The sequence below is a fragment of the Mauremys mutica genome, chromosome 13 (assembly GCF_020497125.1).
Source record: "Mauremys mutica isolate MM-2020 ecotype Southern chromosome 13, ASM2049712v1, whole genome shotgun sequence".
In the NCBI taxonomy this organism is placed as follows: Eukaryota; Metazoa; Chordata; order Testudines; family Geoemydidae; genus Mauremys; species Mauremys mutica.
Window position 1 is genome coordinate 16,862,346 of NC_059084.1, and position 14,103 is coordinate 16,876,448.

The following is a 14,103-nucleotide window of genomic DNA, read 5'->3' on the forward strand; positions in this document are numbered from 1 at the left end:
AGACTTACCAGAATTATAGACTTGCAGTGGGATTTTGACTTCAGTGGGAGGAGTTTGGTCAGTGGTAAACACTGTACATTTTAGTCACATGCATGCACGTTTTTAGGGATCTAAGAGGATCAAAGCAATAGGAGTTTAGCATAGAGAAAAGTCAGAGGCAGTGTTGCCTAGTGGATACTCGACAAGGATTCAGAAAACTTGGGTTCTATTTTCAGGTCTGCTACTAGCCTGCTGGGTGATGTTGGGCAAGTCACTTCACCGCCAAGTACCTCAGTTTCTCCATCTGTAAAATGGGGATAATGATATGGCTTCCTTCGTAAAGCACTTTGAGGTCTACTAATGGAAAATATTATATAAAAGCTGGGTATTTATTACACACTTGTCCTATCCTACTCTGCATCAAGAGTAGACTAAATAGACATAAAACCCAAGCAATAACGTAACAAAGCATCTCAAGTGAGTACAGCTCCAGGTGAAAAAAATAAAATGCTCTGTTTGCACATTCTTGGCCCCACCTACCACCCACCTCCCCAGTAATTTGATGTCCTGTTATCTGGCTTTGACTCCAGGCTACTTAGGCCAGGGATCTTATCCTGTGTCTAATGCACCACATACAACTATGGTGCAAGTGCCTCTAGGGATGGAGTAGGTATTTGATATTATAGACATTTGATATTTTTATGCAGTTTTGTTAAAAGTTCATGTGTTAAAAGTTCACTGTAATACCTCAACAGCTACACAAGCCAAGACAGCCAGAACTGTAGGCTGTCCTGTTCAGCTTAGTGAGAAGAGAGTTAACCAACTGCATAGTAGAGACTTACGGTGACCACCTGCACCATCATTCAGGTTTTCCGTTATAAACGATTTTCCAGGGAATTTCTAAGTTGGTTGTAAGAATTTGCAATACAGAGTCTCAGCCTAGCAAGTCTTTTTTTTTAATTTTTAAATTTACAGCATTTTAGTTCTACAAATGTAAAAAAACTTTACAATGCTTTTTGCACTTATAATGATCAAAAACAACTTTGATTTAATAAAAATTTGGTAAGGAGTTAGTATGGCCCAATTGCTTAATAATGTGAACAAAATAAGGTTTAATATGGCCGAGACATTTAGCTTTGAATAAACAGCATGTGCAGTAACTGCTTTTCAGAAGAACATTTACTTCACATACTGCATGTAGATATTTAGGAAGAGCTGCTACAGGTTACCAGTTAAATATACATTTACGGTAATTCACATCCAAATGTTACACTGTTGTGTGTCAGTCTATGGTGCCAATTCTTGCTGCTAGAGGGAAGGTTTTGGGTGTTTAAGTAGTACCCCCAAACAATTACTCTGTGCAAAGCTAAGATTATGACACAAATTACAAGCAAGCAAGAAAACTTAAAAGTAGAGATCTAAGTATTGATATCATTTCAACCTGCTATGCCATGTTGCTTTTCAAAATCATGTTATAATTTTGTAAGACTCCCATTAATGTATTTAAGCTAGACATTGTGGCACCAAAGACAGAATGTACCCATATTACTCTTGAATTTCCTTCACCTAGCCAGTTTGTCAACCTCCACATTACTAAAAAGTAGTTATTTATAGGTTATTGATTAACCATTGTACAGTTACTTCATAGTTTTACATTACAGCCCGTACTATATCACAAGCATTACAAATCCTATCAAAAAGGAGCCCCAGTAATGGCATTCAAGAATAAATTAACCAAAATTTTTTTAGTATTACCATTTATTTGAGACAAACACTACGTTTTACTTACATTCCATGGGGAGAAAAAATTCCAGCGTAAACAATGAACTGAAGCAGTACTTAACTTGCAAGGCTATCGTGCTTTACCTGGACCATATGCAAAAAACTTATTGCACACAGAATTGTGCGCAATAACACAACATCAAAAGCAACACAGTTTATATATAAACATAGGTAATTTTTTTCAGCCCTACATGGAGATGTAATTAAACAGTATAAAGCACTCAAGGAAAATCAATCTGCAGTTTTATATGCACTACATTGAGATCATATCCTGTAATGTAGTGAGTTGTGTGCCACTATATATATATGTATGTATACACACACACACATATATATACATACACATACACAAACACACAATCTTTAAAACATAGATCAGAGATTATTTAAACTCCTGTTGCATTCAAGTCCCCCCATCCCCCTCAAGAAAACTAGAAATTAACCAAAAATCAAACAAAGTTTAAAATTCCTAAAATGTTTAATTCATACAACCGTTGGAGAATTAAGTTAAGTCTGCCAAAGTCCTTGACTTTTTTTTTTTTTTTTTTAATTGAGGGCACACAATTTGTTTCCAATGAAACTTTGCTATTTCAATAAAAACAAAATAACCACATACATGGATATGATCTTCCCAAGTTAGTTCACAGATAACATCAGTCTCAGAAGACAAAGTTTCTAAACTGTGCTATTGTTCTAGATACAATTAAGAAACTTTTAAATGAAAAATTTATAGTGTCATTTCAATCAAAACAGTATAATGAAACTAAAAATTTATCACTTTGAAGAAAAAGCAACGGTTATGATTTAGATACTACAGTAGGTTGGAAAGACTGTAGCACTCTAAAACAGTTAGGTTACATTAATAGGAAGCATTTGATTTTCTCTGGTGCTTTCAGTTTGGGTCCAGTCAAAAGCCTTTTCAGGCAGTGCTGTCCAGTGTTTGTCCCAAAGTGTTTGAGTTAGCCGGTTTGAGGAGAGGGTCACTTTCCATTTCTTGTTTCACACATCTAGAAATGAGAAACACCATGTTACTCAGAGGATCCTCCTGTAATGCTATTTTCACTAACATTAACTGACTCTACAGAGGATTTTATATTCACACACAAAAATAATTCACGTGAACCAACAGGCTCCCATAATGTTTTTTCTAAATTGATAGAAAGTGTGTTGCCAGTGCCACAATTTAATTAGCTCAAACTTCTTGCAAAAGAACGTTACTTTGATCAGCAAAGGAAATTCATTTACAGTTCCATAAGGGTGACAATTTACATGACAGTAAGCTGGCTAACCTGGATATTCTGTTTATGGTTACATATTCAGAAGACTTTCTGAAAAAAGGAACTACTAAACATTTGTTAAAGCAAGTGGGTAAGAGTAATTGATTCATGGCGCAAAAGACCAAAAAAGAGACAGATGATCTAGTTAGACTACCTGTATATATCACGAGCCATGACATTTCACCCAATTACCCTTGTATGGAGCCCAATAACTTTTCTTCAGCCTGTCATAAAAATGTCCAAGCTTAGTCATAAAACTTGCTCTCTCGCCCTTATCAAGATGATATAGTTTGATATTTTAAACTTTCCTGGCCAAAAAAAACCAAAGACCGACCAACCAACCATACAACATGTTATTTGCCTGGGGTAAGACTGCCCTTAAAAGGTCAAAGCTGCTTTTACTTTACTGCAAGGGAAAAATATTGGCCAGAATTAATTTCTTCCACTCACACAGACATTGGTCCATTTCCTTGTCGTGGCATCTCTGTACTTTGTTGGTCCAACTCAGACAGCAACTTTAAAATATTCAGTGCAGCCTAAAGAAAAGAGAGAGCATTTAGTGTTTTTAATGTGTCATTTTCTTTTAGTTCATTTGGGGGAAAACAGGACTAAAAGCCAACCTGAAACTAGGTATCAAAGTAAAACCAAGTCTAAGTTTTTTCCTCCAGTGTAGTTAGTAGTGAGGAAGGATGAAGGTTTCAACTTCTAAAAGCATCTTGTAGCACTATACAGTAGCGGGATGCTGTGGCTTTGGATTTCCTACTGCATTTGTTCTTAGGGGATGGGACAATGGATCCAACAGTGCCAAACAAGACCACCACCACCGGCCTGCTACTCATGTCATTAACGAGGTCATTACCAATTATTTATTTCTAACCATATTGACACTTGGCACAGATGGTTAAAATGAACAGAATTAGAAAATGCTTTGCGGGAAAAGTGAGCTACTAAGTTATATTTGGATGAAAATATGGATACAAATATAGGTACAGTGTGATTACTATTTAACAGACTGTGTGTATTTTGTCACTATGTGACAAACAGGTCATCTGGGCTGAACTGAAAAGGATTTTACAGTAATTTGATTAGGATCAGACTTGGACTATTCTCTTTTTTTAAACAATTATTTTTTGGTTTAATATTAACCTTAAAGGTTAGTTATGTCATTTGCATAAATTAAAGAAATATATGAACATGTGCAAGAGACGTACAATTATTTCGTAAGGCTGGTCTCAGTTTCTTCCCCAAATTTACAGTTTTTCCTGTAACATCTGTTTGTATGCCTAATCTTATATACATTCTTTAAACAAGATAGGTAAATATCTATGAATACTCCAAAGTGAGGACATAAGTCAGGTTAAAAAGAAATCTCTAGAAAAATTTAAAAGATTATAAAATCACTATATAGAATCCAAGTATAAAGATAAATATAATTTAAATCACACAAAAATATATTTTAAGAGTTAAACAGCTGCCATGCTAACAGTCTGAGGCTGTCAGTTAGAACACAATTCACCACTGAACAGCCCAGGAATGACAAACTTTTTCAAAGTTGTAATGGACTAGATGCATGTTACCAACAATATAAGCACTTTTCAGACTGGTACAAAGACGAGGTCTCTCCCTCAAAGTTTACAGTCTAGGAGAGTCATCCTTTTGTAAGGAACCATTGTTCAAAACCATTGTTAACAAAGATCTCCTTTTAAAACCGAACAGATTTGAGAGTGTCTTGTGCTATCTAATGGGAATGACATTGCTTCCATCTTGGTTTACTTCCTAGCAGGAAGTCTAGCCTGAAGAAATATTATAGAATCAGATATAAGCGTATTTCAGTTCCCAATGAGAAAATATTGATACGCATTTATGTTCTGAAAGTTCACTGTATACATTTTCTTTACTAAATGATCATGTAAGCTAACTAACCACAGCAAGATAAGAAAGCAAGTACATTTTTATAGGCCAAAATGGTGAGCATGTATTTAGCATTTTAAATGTCAATTCTACACCTGAAGTACATCATCAGTATAGTGTAAATCAATTTAAGTGCTTCTGAGGCTTGCAACATGTCAGACAAAAATTAACCAGACAATTACATAGCTCAATGCAGACCAAAGAAGACAGTATATCAGTGATAGTCATCATACCATATCATGGCAAGATTCTACATCCTTTCCAATTCCATGGCTGATCAGTGGTGGCTGAGAGGAACAGTTTATAAGAGATACAAACTCGTTCTTGTTATTTTTTGGAAAGTCTTTGTATTCCACCTGAGGAAAAAGAAAAATGCTTCAGTTATTCTCAATGAACTGTGAAAAGAGTAAATGTATTCCAGTCACTATGTAGTCTTAGCCCTCACCATGAAACCATGTTCACTCTAATTGAGCAATGATTCTTATAAAAACTAGTAAAACCATTTATTCTGAAACCTAAAACTTTGAATCTGTAATAGTTCTTGAACACGTATAAGAGCTCCTAGATGAAAGGTGCTGTATAAAAGTTACCATTGCTGTCTTTTACTCCGACCATTGATACTTGCCATTTTAAATTCTTCATAATATAATTTATCCATGAAATTCTTTGTGTATTAATGCAATGCAGTAATTAAAATGTAAATTCCGATTAAAGAGAATATGGAAGATGAATAATTTGTAGCCTACAGCAAGTGTCAAAGTACCCAGGGCTTTTTCAGAAACTTAAATTTGGATCAGCCAATATTAGTTGGCTGTATATTCTCACATTAAGGAAATACTGTACAAAATGGAACTTAATTCCATTTCTTAAAAATAGACTTCATAATAGCACACAGTTAAGGTAGAACATGCATCATAGTAGCACTCAATTAAGGTAGAAGATGCATCAAATAAATGCATATTTCAAATACTAAAACTCTAAAATTCAAAAGGTTTTCCAGCTGAACAGAAATATTAATAGCAAGCTGAGGGCAACTTAAGTACTCTCAAAATCAGAAGCAATTGGCAGAGAATATTTTATTAAATAATGGTCTAATCTAATAGGGTTTACCCTATGTAATATTTTTCCAGATATACCTCAGATTGAACATTTACCTGGATTCCCTGAACACTGGAAAGATAGTCCAATTGTTCAGAGGGCCTAGTGAGTGGTCCGTGGGGTACATGGCCTGATGAGTTGTTATTCTTCAATATGGTCTCAGCAGTAGGAGATGTACCACCATATAACAGCTCTCTAGCAATCATGGCTGTTACTGTAGCCATGGCAGGATTAGGGGCTGCCCTGTTGAACTCTTTGGTGTGGTGTCCTTGATTGGCTCCTACAGCTTGTGCAACCTCTGGGACCATGGGAAGAATTCCAGCAGGAAGCTGCTGATGGCTGAGATAAGGCATCCTAAACTCCTCATCTTTATTACCTGAAGAGACAGAGGTACACATTAAATAGATTCTAGGCATTTATAAAGGAGCCTTGTCAGCATGCATATAACAATTTATAAATCTCTAAACATCTACAAGTTTTTCTTGTGTTCCAAAAGTAGTCACACTTACTGGGCTTGATTCATCTTCACTGTTTAAGAAGGGTGCAACTGCACCCCAGGTAGTATTTGCAATGCTGTGTTGAATGAATTATTCAATGCAATGGCTGTTCCTGCCAAAGGTGCCCCTTTATTCCTAAGTGCCCTGACCACAGCTTCTCCAGTGGGGCAATCTTGCATTGCTGAGGCTAGACTCCAGGTGGCCTTTGACATCAGGGTCTCTTACTTTACTACATTACTTGAATCACAGTAACAGCATAGGGAACCACACAATGAACAGACTTGGAAATAGTGACCATAATACAATAGCATTCAACATCCCTGTGGTGGGAAGAACACAACTGCCCAACACTGTGGCATTTAATTTCAAAAGGGGGAACTATACAAATATGAGGAGGTTAAACAGACAAAAGTTAAAAGGTACAGTGACTAAAGTGAAATCCCTGCAAGTTGCATGGGCCCTTTTTAAAGACACCATAATAGAGGCCCAACTTCAATGTATACCCCAAATTAAGAAAAACAGTAAAAGAACTAAAAAAGAGCCACCATGGCTTAACAACCATGTAAAAGAAGCAGTGAGAGATAAAAAGACTTCCTTTAAAAAGTGGAAGTCAAATCCTAGTGAGGCAAATAGAAAGGAGCACAAACACTGCCAACTTAAGTGCAAGAGTGTAATAAGAAAAGCCAAAGAGGAGTTTGAAGAACGGCTAGCCAAAAACTCCAAAGGTAATAACAAAATGTTTTTTAAGTACATCAGAAGCAGGAAGCCTGCTAAACAACCAGTGGGACCCCTTGATGATCAAAATACAAAAGGAGCGCTTAAAGACGATAAAGTAATTGCGGAGAAACTAAATGGATTCTTTGCTTCAGTCTTCACGGCTGAGGATGTTAAGGAGATTCCCAAACCTGAGCTGGCTTTTGTAGGTGACAAATCTGAGGAACTGTCACAGATTGAAGTGTCACTAGAGGAGGTTTTGGAATTAATTGATAAACTCAACATTAATAAGTCAACGGGACCAGATGGCATTCACCCAAGAGTTCTGAAAGAACTCAAATGTGAAGTTGCGGAACTATTAACTAAGGTTTGTAACCTGTCCTTTAAATCGGCTTCGGTACCCAATGACTGGAAGTTAGCGAATGTAACGCCAATATTTAAAAAGGGCTCTAGGGGTGATCCCGGCAATTACAGACCGGTAAGTCTAACGTCGGTACCAGGCACATTAGTTGAAACAATAGTAAAGAATAAAATTGTCAGACACATAGAAAAACAAACTCTTGAGCAATAGTCAACATGGTTTCTGTAAAGGGAAATCGTGTCTTACTAATCTATTAGAGTTCTTTGAAGGGGTCAAACATACATGTGGACAAGGGGAATCCGGTGGATATAGTGTACTTGGATTTCCAGAAAGCCTTTGACAAGGTCCCTCACCAAAGGCTCTTACGTAAATTAAGCTGTCATGGGATAAAAGGGAAGGTCCTTTCATGGATTGAGAACTGGTTAAAGGACAGGGAACAAAGGGTAGGAATTAATGGTAAATTCTCAGAATAGAGAGGGGTAACTAGTGGTGTTCCCCAAGGGTCAGTCCTAGGACCAATCCTATTCAATTTATTCATAAATGATCTGGAGAAAGGGGTAAACAGTGAGGTGGCCAAGTTTGCAGATGATACTAAACTTCTCAAGATAGTTAAGACCAAAGCAGATTGTGAAGAACTTCAAAAAGATCTCACAAAACTAAGTGATTGGGCAACAAAATGGCAAATTAAATTTAATGTGGATAAATGTAAAGTAATGCACATTGGAAAAAATAACCTCAACTATACATACAACATGATGGGGGCTAATTTAGCTACAACGAGTCAGGAAAAAGATCTTGGCGTCATCGCGGATAGTTCTCTGAAGATGTCCACACAGTGTGCAGAGGCGGTCAAAAAAGCAAACAGGATGTTAGGTATCATTAAAAAGGGGATAGAGAATAAGACTGAGAATATATTATTGCCCTTATATAAATCCATGGTACGCCCACATCTCGAATACTGTGTACAGATGTGGTCTCCTCACCTCAAAAAAGATATTCTAGCACTAGAAAAGGTTCAGAAAAGGGCAACTAAAATGATTAGGGGTTTAGAGAGGGTCCCATATGAGGAAAGATTAAAGAGGCTAGGACTCTTCAGCTTGGAAAAGAGAAGACTAAGGGGGGACATGATAGAGGTATATAAAATCATGAGTGATGTTGAGAAAGTGGATAAGGAAAAGTTATTTACTTATTCCCATAATACAAGAACTAGGGGTCACCAAATGAAATTAATAGGCAGCAGGTTTAAAACAAATAAAAGGAAGTTCTTCTTCACGCAGCGCACAGTCAACTTGTGGAACTCCTTACCTGAGGAGGTTGTGAAGGCTAGTACTATAACGATGTTTAAAAGGGGACTGGATAAATTCATGGTGGCTAAGTCCATAAATGGCTATTAGCCAGAATGGGTAAGAATGGTGTCCCTAGCCTCTGTTCGTCAGAGGATGGAGATGGATGGCAGGAGAGAGATCACTTGATCATTGCCTGTTAGGTTCACTCCCTCTGGGACACCTGGCATTGGCCACTGTCGGTAGACAGATACTGGGCTAGATGGACCTTTGGTCTGACCCGGTACGGCCTTTCTTATGTTCTTACTTCACTGTGCTAAGCACTGTACAGGCAGTAAAAAGAATCCTGGACCAAGACAGCTTACAGTCTAGGTTATGACAAGACACAGCAGGTTGAGGAGAACACATGAGGAGGAACACGAGGTTTGTAAGCAGGCGTGTCATACAATAAGCAGAAGTCACAGCTCACCGCCTGCCTAACTGTTTTCAACCAATAGTTATTTGTAGGCACCATAGCAGAAGTTAGATTTAAGAAGAGATTTCAAAGAGGATAAGGTAGTGATCTTTTGCAGGAGTTCTGTCCCCCTATCCCCTGACAGAGGCCAATACGGAGTACCATGGGAGAATGTGAGGAGGTGTATTTGAAGGGTAGGTACAGTGGCAGATCAAAGGCAGGGGTCAGCATCCTGGTAGAATAGATAAATTAGGTAGGGCAGGACTGCAGTACGAACACTAGAAATGGATGAGGGAAGGGGTGACAAAGTCAGAGCACAAGCCACGAAAATGATCTTGGAAGCAAATGAGGTTTCATAGCTGGAAGATGGGTGTAACTTGGGGAAGAATCAAGCCCCTCTATTAATAAACTTTAAGGACTAATTCACATAAATCCATGCTCATTCATCTGAGACCTCACTAGCAGAACCAAAACCATTTGCAATAAGGCAGCTCCTTAAAGAAAGCTCATCTGGTACTCCATACACACAGCAGGCTAAGTGCAGCAATCAAATCAAGAAACAAACATGTCTTGCAAACATACACCTATAATAAAATAAAGGGCCAAATTAATTTCAGTAATTTCACTTACTAGCTGAAGTTTCTTCAGTGCCTGGTTCAAAGAAGGTTACTTTTCTTCCATCGCCTGGTTTCTTTACTGGCGTCTAAAAAAACCCAAACATCAATAACTTTTCCTTAAAGATTTCAAGATCTAAGTGATTCAATTGTCATAAAACTTTAGAAAAAAGGATTCCAGTTGCATACCCAGAACTTAATCTTTACATAACCATGCAAGAACAAAATAAATTAAGTGAATCATACACACACTAGGTAGGCAAGACTACATTTAGTCTATGAGTAAGTGCCACTGAAAATCATTGTAGCTCAGAACTGGATACTCTGGGTTCGTACTGTTAAACTGAGTGGGCTAAAGTGAACCTAGGCTGAAGATAATAAAGCTTAGTCTGAATCTTTAAAGCTGACTGCACAGCCATAAGAGTTGCCTGAGATTACTATGCCTTCTAAAATGGAAATATTATGGTACTGTATCAATTGTAACTGGAAGGATTTGTTAAAAAGCTATCCACTAATTCATGGTTTCAAGTTAAGCCAAGTTTTGACCCCGTCCATTTTACAAATCTTGGAAGAGTTCACCACTCCCACCCAGACATCAAATGCCAAAGTTGTTTATGTAGGGCCTACATGCAAACAGCTTACTGAAATATAGCCAGTTAAATGAACATTAGTTATCACTAAGGCTACATTTATGTCACAGAGGTCATGGACTCTGACTTCCAGAGGCCTCCGTGACATTTTCTGCTTCAGCCCCTGGGCTTGCGGGACTGGAGCTGGCAGTCAGCGGGGCCCCTGCAGGTTTCCAGCAACAGGTGACAGCCTCCTCAGGGTGCCCTCCTCGGGGTTCCAGCGACTGGGGACAGCCTTGCGGGGGTGGGGACCAGGGAGAGAACCTGCAGCTCCCAGCCACCACAGAGGCGGGAGAAACCATAGAGTCGCAGCGGCAAAAGTCAGACAGGTCACAGCTTCTGTGAATTTTTGTTTATTGCCTGTGACCTTTACTAAAAATAACCATGACAAAATTTTAACCTTAGTTATCACTGTTCCTAGAGCAGTAATGACAGACGACATTGGAGTACAAAGGGAGAAAAATAATCTCTCGTTAATTTCAAGCCTCATTGTGAAGTATGCTAAGTCAGTAGAAGTCAAACTTTTAAGGTATCAACCAAGGTAAAAACTGTTCAATTGTTTTAAGTACTCCACAGTATCCACTATTAAGCTACATAAAAATAATGTTATCATGAGGTCTGATATAAGCCTACTGAAGCCTAGGTCCTCAGACCAATGACTTTAAATATCTCAGGTTCTGACCCATTCTGTAAAGAGACGGTCCTCCGGCAACATTATGCTTGCATAAGTCAGGAGCAGATCTAGTACTGTCAAGATGTGTATTATATGTGCCCCAACACTACTCTGCACCCAGTGGCTAGTGCATAGGGCCATGATTATACCCTTGTTCAGAAACTCACTGGGGCTTTGATACCAACAGGCAGTACTAACTGGCACTCCCTTTCACTCAATGCATTGTAGCTGGATCACTGCTGCCTCTCATCAAGCGTGCTGCAGTGGGAAGTATGAACTTGGTATACTCTTGCCCCCTGCCAGTCATCATTTCACTCAACGTTTGCTGAAATACCAAGTGGTAGTAAATTAAAAATGTGTTACCTTCTCTTCTGTCTTTAGTGCTGGCTTTGGGGGTTGAGGTTGGGGGACTTTGAAACCTAAAAGCTCCAGCATGTTTTCAGCCGCATTGCGTTTAGCCACTTTCTTGTTCGTACCCATTCCTTCAGCTGTGTGCATGCCAACTTTCACCTGGAAGAAACAGAGACAAAGAAAAAGCAACTAAATCCTTATAAAAGTAAAAACAGTGTATGCTCATTAGTGGTCCATTTGTCTCAAATATGTTCTGAGTGATCAGAGAATCAGCTGAATTGATTTATTGTCCTAACCAAGTTTGCCTTTTGATATAATTGATCATGAGCTCCACAGCATAAAGCCACATACAAATAGAATGATCGGCTGTATTTCATTATCTCACTTTGGCACTGGCTTAAATGCTCTGTCAAGCCAGGAAATTTATATTCAACAAGTCACCAAGTAATTGGTTCAGAATTATGCAGCTTTCTTGGTGCAATGCAAGTGCAGTAAGAATTCACATCCTTCTACACAGTGGTAATTTTCTGCCTTGCTCAGCATAAAAGACAGAGGGCTGGAAAGCATTTAAGCACTTTAACTACCAAGGGATGGTAGTTAATCAACCACGAATCAGTAGAATACCTACTATCACAAATACTACCAAATTACTGGGATTTGAAATGCAAAGTGAGATTTTGGACCACAGCACTTTTAATGGGAGAAGGAAACTAGTGAAAAAAGTCAAGGGATTCTCAGAGCTATATTTCAATGAAGCCCACATTTTAGATGTATGAAGCACCTACTATCATATTCGGCAGCACTTTGTTATTCACGTTAGTTTTATTTTTGCTAAAAAAGAAAATTAGAGCATGATGTAGGTATATGAGAGTCTTCCAGCAACCTATGCGGCGTTTTAACAGGACTCAAGATAGGAGAGATTTGCTGTCTTGAGTCCTTATCCTGCTCCAGTGGAGTCAGAGGAAATATTTCCTAACGAGTTCAGTGGAATGAAGGGTGCAGTCCTGCTAACTACATTTATCATTGTTGTAAAGTCTGGTAACCCTAAGCTTAAAAAAAAAATAAAAAAAAAAAATCAAAGCCAGGCAACCAGAGATCTGAAATCAATATACAAACCTGCATAACAAACTCCCTGCGCCTTGGAAGACCACGTTCTGTGATGAGCATGTACTCTGGCTCCTTCTCTTTTTTGGCCTGCTGTATCTGAGCAAGTCTGCTAATAGGATTCATTCCTTGGCCATATTCTGGGCTTGTTTGCAGCTAAGGTGGAAATAACGTTGAAGAAATAAGCTGACACTTGTGAATATTTGAGTACAGTAATCCCAAATGTAGTGTGCCAATTCATTCATTCAACTCTAGGCTTTAGCTTCTCTAAAAAACCACCAAAACCTGCTTTATGAAACACTACAAAGAGCAATACCAATAGCCAAATGGAAGTAGCCAACTTAGTTCTTCGATAACCTGCCACCAGAAAGTGTCACAAGTTCAGCTTATTTTGAATGTTAGGAGACTAGTGCTGAAAGTGCAGTCTCTGAGGGAGGTGGCATCGCTAAAACTAATCGACAAACTGCAGTGTCCGTAGAAGCTTGAAAATAAGATAAAACTAGTAGTTTATAGGGTAAACATTCTTCCATGTGTTTTCTCATTGCTCTCAAAGCTAACAATTCCTCGTTAGTGCAACACTGAGGCCAGATCTCCATTAACAGTGGATGCAGTTTAACTAACATCTCAGTTGCAGCTTGGGACTGCTAGTTTAGGTGCAGCATTTGAAAAGGTGATTTATAATCAGCTTGGGAATATCCCTCACCCTATGACATTTTACAATAGTTAAATTTGGGTCCACCATAAAGTATTTTTTTACCTTCACTATTGATTTTGTTTTCTTTTTGATTCGTGGCTTCATTTTCTCAACCATAGGAAGGGGTGGCAGTTTTTTCAGTTCCTCTAGGACCGCTATTGCAGCATTTTTCTTTGAGATCTTCTTGCTCTTTCCTTCACCTTCACCCATAAATTCTCCAACGAACACCTTGGTTACAAAGCTCTTCATATGGGGAGGACCACTTTCCTTTGTCACCTGTTTCAGAGGGAAAAACTGAGTGAAAGCGTGATAAACACTTATTAAAAATGGTAGGGCACACTGGTTATAGCAAACTTCACTCACAAAAACTCTCAAATGCAGAACACTCACATGGAATAGCATTCCTGAAACAATCCAGGTAGTGGCTGTTTAAATGCATTATCACTAAGTATAATGGATATTACCCACCCATCCATAATTTGCTAAGATATTTATATCTGAAAAAGTTTATGTACAGCAAGCTGTAAGTAGACTTTACATGCTACAGACATCATATTTAATTTACTGTTTTTATCTTTCAACAGGAAACACGAGTGTTCCTTTTTTCGGTGTATACTTCCACCCAACTATCACCACCCCATTAAATGGCTCATATTATAATAATTTGATCAGTAAAAAGTAA

The 14,103-nt window shown here is 38.2% G+C and overlaps 1 protein-coding gene across 6 annotated transcripts in view; it reads right to left on the minus strand.

The window, feature by feature from the left end:
* Positions 1–927: 927 nt before the first annotated feature.
* The window catches only part of STAU1 (staufen double-stranded RNA binding protein 1), a 48,554-nt gene continuing 35,378 nt past the window's right edge, over positions 928–14,103 (minus strand). For 2 of the 6 annotated variants that reach the window (XM_044985299.1, XM_044985300.1), the window contains 8 exons: positions 13,485–13,715; positions 12,740–12,883; positions 11,636–11,782; positions 9,987–10,059; positions 6,104–6,423; positions 5,183–5,305; positions 3,489–3,574; positions 930–2,768 (listed from right to left, as the gene is read on the minus strand). In XM_044985299.1, the coding sequence (XP_044841234.1) occupies positions 2,681–2,768; positions 3,489–3,574; positions 5,183–5,305; positions 6,104–6,423; positions 9,987–10,059; positions 11,636–11,782; positions 12,740–12,883; positions 13,485–13,715 (1,212 nt within the window). In that variant the 3' untranslated portion in view covers positions 930–2,680. Of the gene's footprint in view, positions 2,769–3,488; positions 3,575–5,182; positions 5,306–6,103; positions 6,424–9,986; positions 10,060–11,635; positions 11,783–12,739; positions 12,884–13,484; positions 13,716–14,103 lie in introns of all 6 variants that reach the window. The other 4 variants (XM_044985301.1, XM_044985303.1, XM_044985302.1 and 1 more) reach the window with 4 other exon arrangements.